The following is a 17030-nucleotide window of genomic DNA, read 5'->3' on the forward strand; positions in this document are numbered from 1 at the left end:
GGAAGACAGATCGAGACAAACATTATGAGACGTTGGTAGACAACAGGGGAAATCATACATGAGTTTCAACCGATGAACCCAATGGCATTTGAAACAAAGATACTAATATGGAAAACTCTCAAGAAAAACCAAGAAGGCAGAGGCGAGCCACAGGGTCCCAACGAGCATTTCAACGGGTTTGTCAAAACCTGTCAATTTTGCATCACAGATGGGGGGACCTTAAACAATAAAAGGCTGGCACTTTTCGCCTTGACCCCAAAAGATAGTAAAAAAAAAAAAAAAAACACAATGTGATAATATGTTTGTCAAAATATACTAAACACTGTTTTTTATTAAGATGGTCAAATGCAAGATTGTGTGTCTTATCACATTTGCATACATGTTACATTTTTTTTTTTGTCAAATAGTCTAGCGGCTAACCAAATCCATCTTAAAAGGTGAATAAGTGATATATGTTACATATTTATAAAACAGAATGACCAATTTGGTGCGCATAACAATTATGTTGATGAAACAACATCAAATTGTCATGGTTAGAAACCATTAACACTATTAAAAAATATAAATAAAAAATTATCTTATTTACTGAGTGAAAATTATGATGTAAAATGAATCAAAAACATTATTTTCATGAAACAACTTAACAATCTGGTTGACACTCATGGTTGGTAACAGTGCCCACGATCATAATGAAAATTGTAAATGAAAAAAACCTAAGACTCATCATGATAAATGTCAATCAAAAGATAAAAAAAAAATAAAAAAAAAACATCATGTTTTTATTAAGATGGTAAAAAATTTACCGTAAAATGTAAGATTGTGAGTTTTGTCACATTTGCATGTTACATATTTACAAAACAAAATGACCAATATAACGTGCATAATACTTACTCAATCTGTTTTAAATTATATGTCATTTTATCAAAATTGCTGTCCCAAACTGTATGTCAGTTTACTCATTATTCTCTCATTATGTCCTTTATTATTATTTACTTCATATTTTTCCAATTCTTTTTATTTATGTTTTTGATACAATTAACTAAGGATAATTTTAAAAATAACTCATAATTATTCTTTTCTATGCAAGATTAACTATATTTATTAATTTATGTGAAATTCTCAAAATGACATATAATTTAGGATGGATGAAGCACAAAATAATGCATTAACTTTGGGTAGTTTTAAGATAGAAATCAAAATGCATTTAAAAGGTTATTACAAGCAATTAGTGTGCATTAAAAAGCAGACTTAATTTTCCAAAATATGTTGGCAATTCAATAAAAACTAATTCAATATAAGTAAAATTTGATTTTTATTAAAATGAAATTATACATGACTTAAAAACTAATTACTTTAAATTAGTAATTTACTTAGAGGTCCTCGTGAGCTTAGCTCAGTTGGTTGGGACAATGATATGAAAGGTCCGGGTTCGATTCCCGGCCACTACAAAAAAAAAAAGTAATTTACTTAGTGTACGCCATTTGATCACTATTATAAATCAAGTTTGGCATGTATTTGGTCTATAATATTGACTAAATAAATTATAGACCAAATACATAATTTATTCAATTAATCTAAAAAAATGTAAATTTTGTTTATAATAATGATCGAATAGTTTAATTTTTTTTATTAGTCTTATAAAGCTACCATTTTAAAATTTCTGAGGAAAAATAGAAAGACTAATTTTATAGTTAAATTCCATTTAGGAGAATATGATAGATCATTGTTCTGTAATATGATGAAAAAATCGTTGTTCAATTCCATTCTTCAATGTCATTTGAGGGGAATTATATAAAACTAGTCCATTTACTACTAGAAAAACATGTGCAATACGCATCACAGTCCCTCTACACCCAAAAACACCATTTGATTGATATGATCTCTCTTAATTCATTCCTCTTCAGATAGAAGAGATGATTAATATAGGCTTAGACCATCTTTTGTTAAATAAAAAAAAAATAAAACTAAAATTGAAATAAATAATAGCATAATTTTCAACGTGACAACGATTAACTATATTCCATAAAATTTAAACAGTGAAATAAAATGCTCAGAAAAAGACATCAGCACAAACTAAACTAGAGTAAAACGAAATTCAACGACATAAAGACAGGAAATAAAAGCAACGATGTTTAGATGCATGTAAACTACCAACATTCTAAAAAACAAAGCTTCCTAAGACCAAAGCCACCACAACATTGATACCAACATAACCACTCAATCTCGCAGAACCAGAATGATGAGGACTTGGTGCCGGAGCATGTGGAGTGCTGGTAGCGCTTGGTGCCGGAGCATGTGTGCTGGCAGCGCTTGGTGCCGGAGCATGTGTGCTGGCAGCGCTTGGTGCCGGAGCATGTGTGCTGGCAGCGCTTGGTGCCGGAGCATGTGTGCTGGCAGCGCTTGGTGCGGGAGCATGGGTGCTGGTAGCGCTTGGTGCCGGAGCATTGTTGCTGGCAGGGCTTGGTGCGGGAGCATGGGTGCTGGTAGGGCTTGGGACTGGAGCATGGGTGCTGGTAGGGCTTGGTGCTGGAGCATGGGTGTTAGTTGCGCTTGGTGCTGGAGCATTCACTGCCGGAGACATTGTTGGAGAGTGTACAACACTTGGTGAAGGAGAATTACTTGTCGGAGACACTGCTGGGGAGTTTACCGGGGCAACTGCATCAGATAACAATGAAACGCTGATAATCAACATTGATACAATCAAAAGAGAAGCGGACCTCGACATTTTTTGTTGGTAATTGGTAACTGCTAAGATTTTGAATGAAAGAGTTGTAAGACTATGGTTGAGTTGAAATTGAATTGTGTGGAAACAGTGAAGGCAATAACGTTTATTTATAGTGAGGTGAACCCTCAATCCCTACCTAAATTGAATTACATTAATGTTATGTTATTGTTATAGAAATAATTAAATGTATTGTAACGCGGTGTGTGGATTTACGGAATCACACAACCTAAAAAGGGTGTGATATAAAAGCCTGTGATATTATCATATTTCATTTTTTTAAAAAAAATTGAATGTAATACCTTATTTTTTGACAAAAGACAAAAAAATAAAATGTACTAAACTACTAATTTCCGTGATTTAATTAAATAAAATGTACTAATTTCTTTGATTTAATTAATTGTGTTTCCCAATTAAAATGTATCTTAACGCGGTGCAACCAAATTTTACGGAATTGCTATTAGCAAATTTCTCTTTTTACGGAATTACTTAACACATAAGAAGGCTGTCATAACTCTTCTTAAAAAAAAAAAAAAGGCTGTCATAACTCATAAACAAACAGAGTGATATTATGGTATTTCCTTTTTTAAAATATATTTCCTTATTTCAGCCGCGTGTTCCTAATTTTATGATGGCTAAAATATGATTTTGGTCCCTGCAAATTTGTCTCGTTTTGGTTTTAGTCCATGAAATTATTTTTTGTAGTTTTTGGTCCCTGCAAATATGTCTTGTTTTTGTTTTGGTCCCTGGGCCCACTTTTGTGATGATTTGCACACGTAGCACATGATGATTGGACTTATTTTGTAGAAAAATAGTCCCTACAAAATATTTTAATTTTTAAAAAGGTCCCCCTGCAAATATTGTTTTTGGTTTTAGTCCCTACAAAATAGTCCCTAGAGGGACTATTTCCAAAAATAAAATCCAAAAACAAAATATTTTGCAGGGACCAAAAACTACAAAAAAAAAAATTACAGGGACTAAAACCAAAATGAGGCTTATTTGTAGGGACTAAAACCATATTTTAGCCTTTTATAATCGATATAAAAAGAGCTACTAATCTTTTTTTTTGACGTTTTTTTTTTGTGGCCGAGGTTCGAACCCCGACCTTGCATATTTTATGCATTGTCCATACCAACTGAGTTAAGCTCACGAGGACTTTTTTGTGACGTTTAAGAGCTACTAATCAATACCACTGATTTCCTTTCCTAAAAAAAAATACCACTAATTTCCTTAAAAAATTATCAACCGCTAATTAACCCCCTACCTTAGGGATTGAGATGTGTCGGTATTCTTACATCGCAAATCTATAAATTAAAAATAATTCCTATGAAATAAACAACTATATTTGTAGATATTTATATTTTAGAAAATATCATTTTCATAAGGAAAAAATATCGTCCATTGCTTATAAAAATCATACAATTTTTTTTTATTTTATCATAAAAAATAATCAATTTTCCCCAAAAAAAATCAATATTCTCTATTATGAGTAATATAAATCCAGAAAAATTAAATTTTAGTTTGTCTACGTTTTTGATAATTAATACTTAGTTATTATAATTTTCAATGATAGAAAAAAAAAATTCTTTTCAAAAAACAACTCATTTATATATCAATTTAATAATTTGGTATATGTCCTCTGAGCTTAACTCAGTTGGTAGGAACAATGCATAATCTATGCAAGGTTCAGGGTTCAAACCCCAGCTACCACCAAAAAAATAATTTGCTATGGTATACCATATAATTTTCCTTAAAATATACCATAGAATTTTCCTTAAAAAAGAAACAATATACCATAGAATTTTCCTTAAAATACCATAGAATTTTCCTTAAAAAAGAAACTTTCCTTAAAAAAGAAACTTTAGAAATAAACCATAGAATTTTCAATTTGCTATGGTATACCATATAATTTTCCTTAAAATATACCATAGAATTTTCCTTAAAAAAGAAACAATATACCATAGAATTTTCCTTAAAATACCATAGAATTTTCCTTAAAAAAGAAACTTTCCTTAAAAAAGAAACTTTAGAAATATACCATAGAATTTTCCTTAAAAAATAAACAATATACCATAGAATTTTCCTTAAAATACCATAGAATTTTCCTTAAAAAAGAAACTTTCCTTAAAAAAGAAACTTTAGAAATTAATTGGGTTTCCTGTTTAAAAAATTTATTATTTTTATTTTCTCAACGATTTATGGTAAAAGATAAACTATACTATTGTTTTCTCCAGATCAAGTAGTTTAGTGACCAAAATTTTACCATATAAGATGATTCAGTAGAAAACCGTTCAAATTTTCGATTCATGCATGTTGCAATAAACGTGTTTCCAGATTTTACGATTGATATGAAACATTTTTTGCAAATATGAAGGAAAAAAAAACTTTTACAAAATGATATAACATTTAAGTTTGTTCATGCAAAAAAGGAATTACGTGGATATTTATTATGGTGTTTTCTTTTATTAAATTTTTTAAGGAAGTTTTTGCCATCTATTGTGATTTGAACGATTAATCTTATAGTTGTGCGTAGAAGATATCCAACTTACAAAATAATAAAACAAATAAAAAATGTGTTTCACAACTATTAAAAAAGAAGTTTTACAATATGATATAATATTTAAGTTTGTTCATTCATGAGAAAAAAAGGGAACTACGTGGATATTTTGTATGGTGTTTTCTTTTATTAAAAAAAATGACGTTCTGTTTATAAGAAAGAATCTGACTTCGATCTCTAAATTGAACAATTTTTTCATCAGACTTTATTTATCTTCTCCGGTTTATAATGCCTCTTTCTTTTTTGGTTACCCTTTACATAGGTTTATAATGCCTCTTTCTAATATAATCAGAGTGTTAACGCAAAAAGAATAAAAAATTAGGACATCCTCATTAGTTTCAACTTTTTATTTACAACAAATATTGATAATTGGTTATTAGATTAAATATCTTTGCTTTAAACGTGTTTTCCATTGAAATTGAGATAATTTAAAAGTTTCTTATTTTTTTTTTAAAAAAAAAAACTTCTAACTCTAAAGATTAATTGAGTTTTCTTATCGTAAATTTCTTATTTTTAAAATTTTAAATTTCAATATGATTGGTGTACTTTCAGAGTCAGGATCCGTTGTACTCATGAATTTAACTCAGTTGGTATGGACAATGCATAAAAATATGCAAGGTCCGGGGTTCAAACCCCGGCCACCACAAAAAAAAAAAAAGAGTCAGGATCCGTTGACATCAGGTGTTAACGGATTCGTTGACACCAAATTTTATCCGATGATTTTATTTGATCCAAATGCTAATATTTGTTCACTTAAGACTATCATATACCATATCCTACTATGATTTTCATTTCCTAATTTATTTTACCGGTTTCTCTCTCTAATTACTCGTGAATTCAATTCCATTAAATAATTTTGTTTTGAATGTGCAGCAAACATTTCTCAAAACAAATTTTCTTATTTTCCCTTTTGTTCTACTGCAAATGGCAATCTTTCTATTCGTTTTTCATAAAAAGGATCTAAGACTAACAACTTGTTTTTTTATTAAAAATATATGATTGGTGTACTTTCAGAGTCAGGATCCATTGTACTCGTGAGCTTAACTCAGTTGGTATGGACAATACATAAAAATATGCAAGGTCCGGGGTTCAAACCCCGGCCACCACAAAAAAAAAGAGTCAGGATCCGTTGACACCAGGTGTCAACGGATTCGTTGACACCAAATTTTATCCGTTGATTTTATTTGATCCAAAGGCTAATATTTGTTCACTTAAGACTATCATATACCATATCCTACTATGATTTTCATTTCCTAATTTATTTTACCGGTTTCTCTCTCTAATTACTCGGGAATTCAATTCCATTAAATAATTTTGTTTTGAATGTGCAGCAAACATTTCTCAAAACAAATTTTCTTATTTTCCCTTTTGTTCTACTGCAAATGCCAACCTTTCTATTCGTTTTTCATAACAAGGATCTAAGACTAACAACTCCTTTTTTTATTAAAAATATGCACTTTTTTTTTCTTCTTCTTCTTCTTAATATTATGCTATTGAAGATGGCCTCTTGTTTTTCTTAATTATATTCACAAATTAAAAAAGATAGAACGAAAAACAATTTAAAAATTAATATGACACTGATCATGCCAATTGCAACTTCAAACATTGAGGACAGAAAATGGCAACGAAGTAACCCTTGAATTTGAGAAGAGAGAAAAACCAGTAGAACAAATTAGGACATGAAAATCACAATAGGATATGGTACATGATAGTCTGAATTCAATAAATATTAACCTTTGGATCATATAAAATCAACAGATAAAATTTGGTGTCAACGAATCCGTTGACACCTGGTGTCAACGGTTCCTGACTCGTACTTTCATATTTACATATCATAGTTATACGGGTGTAACAAAAAAAATCATAGTTATACGGGTGTAATGTTGATCTAATTCAATTGTGGATCTTCCTACTGTCCACATTCCTAAATATAAGACATTTTAAGTTTTTTCTTTTCCCTTTTTATAAGACGTCTTTTAAGAGGGTTTTAAATTGATAGGTTCATATCAAGATCTTACAATATGGATATGATTCGTTGTTTTTTTTTAAAGGGGTCTTATATTTAGGAACAATATAGATTTAAAAAAAAACATTTGACAAATTTCGAGAGGTTAATAGACACATCCATGACTACATCATTGTTTGCATATAGACATTTAGATTAATGGAAAAGCTTCATGGAACGACAGATGAGTGATACATAAAGCAGTCTATTGGGGGCAAGGAGTTGGTTCAATGATAATTTAAAAAGGGTGGTTGATAATGGACTCAAAACATTTGTATGGATGAATCCTTGATTAGATAGTATTCCTCTTAGAGATAGGTTTAGGCAATTGTTTGAGTTGACTGAAAATCGTTAGATTTCAACGGTGGAGATGCTTTCTTTAGGGAGGGTGTGTGTGTGTGTGTGTGGGGGGGGGGGGGGGGGGGGGTTGGGGGTGTGGATAGGAATGCATAGAAGTGGCAGCGAAGGTTGTTACTTTACAGGTTGACATTGACGACGACAACTAGATCCTATAGCAGGTTATGCAGTTCAAAGTGCTTGTCAATTTTTCGCTAATAATGAGTCATAATCTCCTTCGTTATTAGCATATTTAATTTGGCATGAGAAAGTTCCTTTGAATGTTTATGTTTTTATTTCGCGTCTTCTTCGCAATCGGATTCCTACCAAGAATAATCATTTCATATGAGGCATCATTTATCAAGATTCGGAACATTGTGTTAGTGGTTGTGGCAATATCGGCTAATCAACTTCCAAAGCCTAACTTGGCTCATCTTATTTTCAATCTCAGTTCTACATAAGTACTTCCACTTGAGAGAAAAAGTGAAAGGTGCTTGCTGAGTTGAGTAACTCAAATAAGCACTGACATTTTCTCTAGGGAGCTCACACATTTTTATTTTTATCATTAAAATAAATGGATTTTTTGTAGAGAAAAATAAATGAGTGTTTATTTATGTGCGCGTTAAATTTTTTTAGAGTCATTGGCTTGAAGCGATAGAGTACTAATTAAATACTACTAATAAAAAAAGGTTAATAGTGTTTTACCCCCTGTAATATAGGCTATTTTCGGTTTAGCCTCTGTAAAAAAATAGATTCCTTCCTTGTAATTGAAGATTATTTGGTTTTGGCCCTTCATGACATCAAATTACAAAATTTCTGATACTTTCGTCCCCTGTAATTTGAGCAAATTTCAGTTTACCCCTACCATATCTTCGATTTTGTACAGTCAAAATTCATGAAGGTTTCAAACCAAAGAATCTTCAAATTACAAGGACGTAATAAAAAAAAAATTACATGGGGGTAAACTAGAAATGATCTATATTAGAACACTATCAACCCATTGAAAAATTATAAACAAATGGTGTGTACCTGTATGTTCCAAGTATCTAAACCATTTACAATGGTTCAACACATTCAACACCCACTTTTTCAATTCCCAACACTCCACATCATCTTCTCTCTCTTAATTCAACACTCATTCAACTTTAACCTCTTCAATGGTTTTTTTCATTCAACACTCTACCCCACCACCTACTCTACCCCACCACCTATTATTCTTATTCTTATTTAATTTTATATTTTTGTTTTTATAATTACATAAAATTACAATTATCGATTATAATTAAATTAAAATAAAGAAAAACTTAACAATTTTTTTTTGTAAAAGCAAAATTTATTGGGATCCATTTCACTGGAAAGAAGATTAAAACTTCACTTAATTTGCTAATAGAAAGATAATAATAAGAAGAAGATAGTGAAAAACTTGATTTTTTTTCCTGTGTCCAAATCAAATGAACCAAGTCTCTATTTATAGAGGAAAAAAAATCATGAATTTTGGTATATTTTTTTGTTTTTTTTAAAATATTTTAAAATGAAATAATTGAGGTTTTTTATTAAAATTATTAAAAACCAGACAACCAATAAAGTAGCACCATGTGTCCCTCCATATTGCAGAATTCTTCTTCTCTCTCCGGCATCTGCTTTTCACGCTCCCTGTTTCCGCGTGTTTTACAAGCGCCAAAAAGGAACCAATTAAAACGCGACGCGTGGCAGTTCTGATTCATTAAATTGTGTTGAACGGATTAATCATCTCTCTCATCCATGTCACACTAAGCAAGCCGTTCAACAGACCATTGCAAGGCAATTTGTTGTTGAAAGTGAGATTAAATTAAACAGACCATTGCAAATGTGAGTGTGATGCTTTAAGTAGACACTCCTTTTACGTACGATTTTGGTTAATTTAGTTGGTTAGATAGTTCCTTTGAATCAATTTGGTTAATTTTGTTCAGTCACGAGGGAAGCGTAGAGATCATCCACGATTGAAGAAAAAACAACCATATAAAGAGAATTTGACAAAACACTTTAACTCAAAACTTGAAGGTTTTCGTTTCACCTGTTCTCTCATCGATAAAGTGTTTAATATACATTTTTTTAAGCAATATGTAACTTCAAACTCACAACACAAACACAACAGTGTCCATAAAACATTTTTGTTGCGTGAATATGAATCTTGCTGTTTGAAGTTTCTAACATCACTTCCCCGCAATTTAATTTACTGCATTTCTGTGTCAGTAGTCTGCATGCCAAGAACGTTTGGCTGAATTTGGGTTGTTGGTTCTGTTTGGATTCTTCACATAGCTGGTGGATGGATATTAAGCATCTTCAGAAACTGACCCACCAAGTGCACAACAATCCATCATCCGTATATAACTAGAATTAAAATTGTACCCTTATGATAATTGACTAGTCCTGTGCTGCATTGTGTTTCATTGCCATATATTTACCCAGCATTAGCAGTATGACACTGGAAAATACAATTTTGAATCTCTAGTGATCCACATTCATCACTAGTCACTTTCACAAAAATTGTTTTATCCCAAAAAGACAACAAATAAGACACTTCTGAGTTTAAGCTTTCAACTTCACAATATTGAGATGCAAATTGATAGAGTTTATCCGGATCTACGGTTCCACAAGCATTGATTTGATTGAAACTGAATAGTGTGAACCATAATTCAAAACTTCAGACAAAAAAAGACATCTCAAAAGTACTCAATATGGGGCCTATTTTGAGGTACCGGTTAAACATGTTGGAATAATGGACTTGTTAGCACCCAGAAGAACAAACAACAAGATAAGCATAAACATAAACAAAAGAAAAATTAAATAATACTTATTACCAAAACAAAACAAATACTCATAAGTCATATCATAACCCACCAGGCCTAGTTATTTTCATCTCTAATGGCCAAAATGAAGACAAATATTAAGCATAATTTAGTCATACAAAATTTCTAAGCGTCTAGAACAGAGAGTACAAAAGTATTTCCTCTTGATCTGAAAGCACATAGGTAAAAAGCAGAGCTTGGATTGAACTTCAACATCCATGGCTTCAACTTTGCCACCACAATAAGGACAAGAACCAGGTGCTTGTTGTCTTCCCAATTCCTTCTGTTGTCCCTCACAAACGTAAGACAACCGCATTTTTCTCCTGCCACTACAACTGGCTCTCTTTTTTTCCTCCGTTTTGATGATGTTGATGATGCTTGTTATGTACTGTGTTTTGTTACTTGTGGGGACTGCAATGCAAGAGGAGAAGAGTGTGTGACTGTGTATGTCTCAATTTTGGTATGGGCATAAATAGGAGAGTTACTTGCATTTATAGAAGAGGGACAACTTTTGGTGCCTTATTTTGGACTTCCTCCAAGGTTGAAATGGTAATTCTAAAGAGTAACGTGAGAAAATCATTTTTTTTTTAATAAATTCACAATTCATTATAATTTACTACAATATCCACATTTTATTTATTGATTGATGATTGATATTACTCATTTTAATAATTCATCATTCTAAAAATAAGATCTAATCAGAGCTTATAAATAGTAGATTCCACCTTGCAAACAAACCGGATTCTTAAGGATTAAGTTAAGCGCAATATAAAAATTAATTAATATGATATCATAGACTAAACTTGATAATGTTCTATGTGAAAGAGTGTAGTGAGAAGATCTGACTTTTCGTTGAATAAAGATAAACTCTTATTAAAGTTTATAAAAAGTGCACATTTAATTTTAAAAACCGGTTTGATAAGAATGAGTTACGTGTAATATACTCCTTCCGTTTTAAAATGAGTGTCGTTTTAGGTGTTTACACACATATTAAGAAATGCAATGATTAAAAGAAAGAGAATTGTTATTTTACCAAATTATCCTTATTAACCATTAGTTAGTTTTAAAAATAATACTTTGGAAGTAGTGTGCAGAGTATTAATTGGAGGGTACAATTGAAAAGAAAAAATTATTATTGCATTGGAAACTGAAAGTGATATTCATTTTAAAACAATTTTTTTTTGTTAAAGCGACACTCATTTTGAAATGGAAGGAGTAAAAACTTACAAAAATAAAATCAAAATAAAAGAGTAACAATATTGCTTTCACTTTTTCCTAAAAAAAAAATATATTGCTTTCACTTTCACACGTTGCTTTCGATGGTTAGACGTTATAGTTGGCATCGACCTCGTTGTGGTAAAACAGCATCAGGGATCTGGTTTGGCTGTTGTAAGATTGGACAAGTGTGCTCGTGGCTACTATTTACATCAACACAAACAGGACACTTTTTTTGTAAAGCTTTGCTCATTGTTTTTCCATTTATGCAAGTGATATGAAACCGTGGTTGTGGTGGAAAATGACCGTGTCACATTTCCGGTAAAAAATATCGTGATAAGGTCTTGTTGATATCATTTTAAGGAAGTAAAGAATGAGTTCAAGATATAATTGCATAACTTATTTGTACTTTTGTTTTGTACATAATTTTTTTGGGTTAGTGTACTATATCTTGATAGCTCACCAAATTAAAGAAAGTTACAAAGCTCAAAACGTATTTACAAATTTATTAAAATATTATTAATTTCTTTCCCCTCAATTTTTTTAATTAATTCCCTTAAAAAATATTATTAAATTGTTTTTATGAGTTTTTTAAATATAGTTTTTTAATAATTGTTGACTTAAACTTTATAATTTTAATTGTTTAAAATAACTATATATTTTATAGTCATTTAATAATTTAAAGTTGATTGAATTTATTTTTTATTTATAACATTAAATAGTATATTTTATAGATTACTTTGTAAACTTAGAGCATCCAAAATGGTACTATTTTTTCGTTAAAAAAAGGTACTATTTTTAAGTGGATTTTTTGTCGATCTCACGTATACGCATCACTTATTTATAATTTTTAATTGATAACTCTAATTCAATACCTCAAAAAACTGAATATAATTGTTTTACATCATTACAACAATGATTTACTGGTCAACTTAAACTTTTTTTTGTGGTGGCCGGGTTTGAACCCCGGACCTTACATATTTTATGCATTGTCCATACCAGCTGAGTTATGCTCACGAGGATCTGATCAACTTAAACTATCTCAATTAGAAATATACATTTTATTTTCAATTGTGGTGCTCTCACGTTAGAGAAGAGAGAGGGTGCTCTCACATTAGAGAATTAGAAATGGATCCTCTCAGTTAAAAAAATAAATAAAATTAAAAAGATAATATGGAGATCTCTGTATTATCATTTGTCAAGATCTCTATATTATCCCAACCCCCCCCCCCCCCCCCCCCCCCCCCCCAAAAAAAAAAAAATCAATTAAGAGAATCCGCTTCCACATTGATTACCACTAATTTTTTTTTCATTCCCCAACATATGTGCTTTAATGGTTGGACTCACTGTTAGTTGAAAGAATCCTCGATAGTAAAGTTGTCAAAATGAGTTGGCATGTATGGGTCGACACGCCAAGTCCGATATATTTGAGGGATTAAACTTTAAACTTTTAGTCTAAATTTTTCTATTGCTTTTTAGCTCGACCTTAAATAGATTGTTACCCATTCGTCTAGCTTGTATGGGCCATGAGTAGCTCGCATAACAAAAAAAAAAAATCAAATTTTTTATATTTTTTTAAAATCATTTCTTAAGAAGTTGGTTATTATGGTAAAAAAGAAAAGTGAATATCTAATAAATCAACACACAAATATAAAGTAATAAAAAATTGCTTTTACTCTTTTTGTTACTTATAATTTCAATGACCGGACATATGAATATCTCTGCCCAACTATGTAGTCTATCTAAAATGATTTTCCTGATTGTTTTACTTTGTGATGTTCGAATGACAACGTTTATAAGATATTCACTTTGTGAGATATCATTTTTTTTTTTTTTAAACTAGGTGAGAAGCAAGAAGCTAGCTCACTAAAATTGATTAACTAAAACAAGGCACCCCTAGCCTGTTTTTAACATAATCTTCTCGAACAGATATAGGATTGGAAAAGTGATTGACAAAAGAATTCAAGCTAGCTTATCAGCAAAAGTGATACCACGAAGTTCATAGGAAGACATGGAAATACAATTGTTCCATATCTGTCAAGGCACCACCACAAAGGAGTTAAAGCTAAAACCATAAGCATGGAGTCTTTCTCAAGCTATAAATTATTTCAGCTTTAGTCTTTGGCTATATTAATAGTTCTCATTGCCCCCAAAGAGCTAAGCATTTAGAGAGTTACTAATGCCCAAGTATTATGCAAACAAACCTAAAAATTGACCAAACTTGTTTCTTATTTCACCTCCAAAAGTTGAGGCATTTGAGAAAGATGCTACACTACTCAATAGGAAGATGCTACACTACTTTCTTAATGATAAGGGCGTTTGGATGATGTATATTGACTTTGAAGGCTTTAAGGATCACAAATTCTGTCATTGATGAAATGGAAGAAAGCTTGGATTTGTTCCTAACTGGTGAAACATTATGTATGATTTGAGAAATATAGGATTTTCAAGGAGTGATTTTCTTGTTGAATTTGGAATTGTTTCTAGCAGACCAAATAGCATTCATAAATTAATAATGGCATATTTGATGACCAACTTACACTAATGTGAATAACCTCTCTCACAAAGACTCCAAATGTCATCTAATGATGAGAAATGCAATGTTGAATGAAGAGCCAAGGCACACCAAATACGGACTGCATATGAGTTGACAAAGTATAAATGGAATAATTTCCTCATGGCACCGACCCAGATAGCAGACTTTTGAGGGAGGGATGTCTTAATTTAGACCAAATAGTTGTAGGCTTGTAGCACTAAAAGCTCTTGAGATTTACGAGATTTGAATAGAAAAACATAGATTATCTGAGGTTGTAGTATTCCAAATCAATTAATTGATCACGCTTTTGCTTTGACGGTATGATAACTTGCACCACAAGTTGCCTCAAGATGGAATATTTTGGCACAGATCGGCTAGTATATTCCAATGGTAATTTTGAATAAATTCACTAGCCGTTGAATTTGCATTGAGCTCGTCATCATCTTGCAAGTTGAAATTTTGAATTAAGGGGTTACCTCACCAAGCATCTATCTGTAACTTGATGGGTGCTTGTTTGCTCTTCGTTTTGTACCCATTAGGGGTTGGTTCTACTTCTGTTTTTGACAATGTTTGTAATACTCGTCAGGGTTTATGTGGATTAACTGGGTCATGTTCTTATCCCGGTCTTTGTTCTTCTTTTGTCAATTAACTGGGTTTATTGAATCTAATTTTCTCTCTTAAAAAAATAAATAATAATTTGTAAGTTTTAATTAACGGTTTGTTTCAAACTTACTTCATTATTTAACATAAAGCTTAAGGGAGCTTCTACGGTGCAGTCAGGAAATTGGCTTTTTTGAAAAAGTTAATTTTGATCTTAATGTTTGATTCATTTTTAAATTGTTGATTACTGATTAATGATCAATAATAATTCATCTAGTAATGCTTGCAACATCTTGGACTTACATGTACTATTTTATCGTTGGCATCTTTAACATGCAAACATAGTTGATGATATTATGTGATAATCTTAAGTGTTACACTTTGGCTGTGTTTGGTAACAACAAGAAGCTAGCTTATAGCTTGTTGAATTAGCTTATAAGCTTGTTGGATCAAAATTTGACGTGTTTGGTAACAAGCTTTTTTCGTAAGCTTATAGCTTTTTTTGAAAAGCTATTTCAAGTAGCTTTTGAGCTTGTAGCTTATAGCTTCTTATAATTTCTTCCAAATTTAACCTTGTTAATTTAATTTTATTATTTCTAAATAAAAAAAAAACCACCCACTTCCCACGTTTTATGGCCTACAGCATCCATGCTCACAGCTTGCTAGTCACTGCATGGTATAGTTTTCTCTATTTTGCTGTTCACTTTTTTTTTTATGACCTTGCTTGTAATTCATATAATATTTATTGTTAAATAAATAGTGAAACAAGTTTACTTAAATAAATTCGTCAAAAAATAAAAATTTGTCGAATAAAAAATGTCAATTGAATTTATAAAGCACGTTTATCTATCATTGTGAAGATGAAAATATTTTGAAATAAATTTAAACATTTTAAAAGAAATACATTAAGTAATAAAAATTGTATATATGATTTATAAAAAAAAAACATAAATACGTCCTTTTACGTCATTTTATACTTATCAGCTACTTCAACAGCTAATTTTACCAAACACTTTTTATTTTAATAAACTAACTTTTCAGCTATAAGCTATCAGCTATCAGCCATCAGCTATAAGTTAGCTTTTCAGCTATCAGCTAGCTTATCAGCTAGCTTATAGCTTCTTTTTACCAAACACACCATTTGTGGGGTGTTACACTTAAAATAAGGTAGGATAAAATTAGATTAAGTGTAGTCTTGTTAATCTGATGAATTGATGATACTGTGGGGACTGAACTTTTGATGTCACCGTACAAATAGTGAGGTGTTAGTCACTACACTTTTGATTCTATAGTGTTAACTTCACCGGAAAAGTCATTCTCATGACTTCACCATAGAATTTTCCAAATTTTTGTAAAAATAAATTCAATGTTTGGTTAAAATATACCATCTTTGTTCATTTTTATAAGTACCTTTTGAGATTTTTTTTATCTCTAAATACAAATTCATTTTTAAATTATTAGATACATTTATTTTTTCTATTTTTCAATAAACTCATAATCAACACCATTAAGTGTATTAATTTTTTTTTTAAGGAAGTGTATTGAAATCTTATAAGTCAAAATTATTTTAGATACATTAAACATAAAATAATCACATTAAATATATTCCTTCTTGAATAATTCTATATAAATATATATATATATATATATATATATATATATAATTAAATAAATAAAGATTTTTTATTCATTGAATAATTCTATATATATAATTAAATAAATAACGATTTTCTTTATTCATTGAATAATTAATGTATTTGGTTTATAATACATACCAGATACATCAATTATTCAATGAACCTTTAAAAAATATTTGTTTATATATGAGACCGATAGAAGTACTTTTTTTAAAGGACCGATACAGATACTCTCTCCGTCCCTAATTATAAGCACTTTTTGAGAAAAAATTTTTGTTCCTGACTATAAGCCATTATACAAATTACTAGATGCATTTATTTTTTTTCTTTTCTAAACCTACTCTAATTAATACTACTTACTAACTTCTCTTGAAGTCTGAAAAGTCAAATTTAATACACATACAAACAAATGACAATTCAGTAATATTCACATACAAAATATACACATTATCTGTACTAACAATTTTTCTTAAGAAATGTGAAGAAAAAAAACAAATGAGGTACTCCCTCCGTCCCATAATATAAGCAAAAAAAAACTCATTTTCTTTGTCCCAAAATATAAGCAAAAAAGACAAACTTTTATCCTATTTAATC

General features: G+C 30.5%; 1 protein-coding gene across 1 annotated transcript; it reads right to left on the reverse strand.

Annotated features, from left to right (window-relative positions):
* Nucleotides 1-10456: 10456 nt before the first annotated feature.
* Nucleotides 10457-10920, reverse strand: LOC146903052 (uncharacterized). Its single transcript, XM_085735907.1, has one exon. The coding sequence runs from the start codon at nt 10762-10764 to the stop codon at nt 10558-10560; it is 207 nt and encodes a 68-aa protein (XP_085592033.1). The 5' UTR covers nt 10765-10920; the 3' UTR covers nt 10457-10557.
* Nucleotides 10921-17030: the final 6110 nt, after the last annotated feature.

The sequence above is a fragment of the Medicago sativa genome, chromosome 8, assembly GCF_051527215.1.
Source record: "Medicago sativa cultivar Bolivia chromosome 8, Bolivia_mono, whole genome shotgun sequence".
NCBI classification, from domain to species: Eukaryota; Viridiplantae; Streptophyta; class Magnoliopsida; order Fabales; family Fabaceae; genus Medicago; species Medicago sativa.

Excerpts from the sequence above, each read along its gene's own strand:
- LOC146903052 (XM_085735907.1), bottom strand. The coding sequence starts at position 10,764 with ATGCGGTTGTCTTACGTTTGTGAGGGACAACAGAAGGAATTGGGAAGA.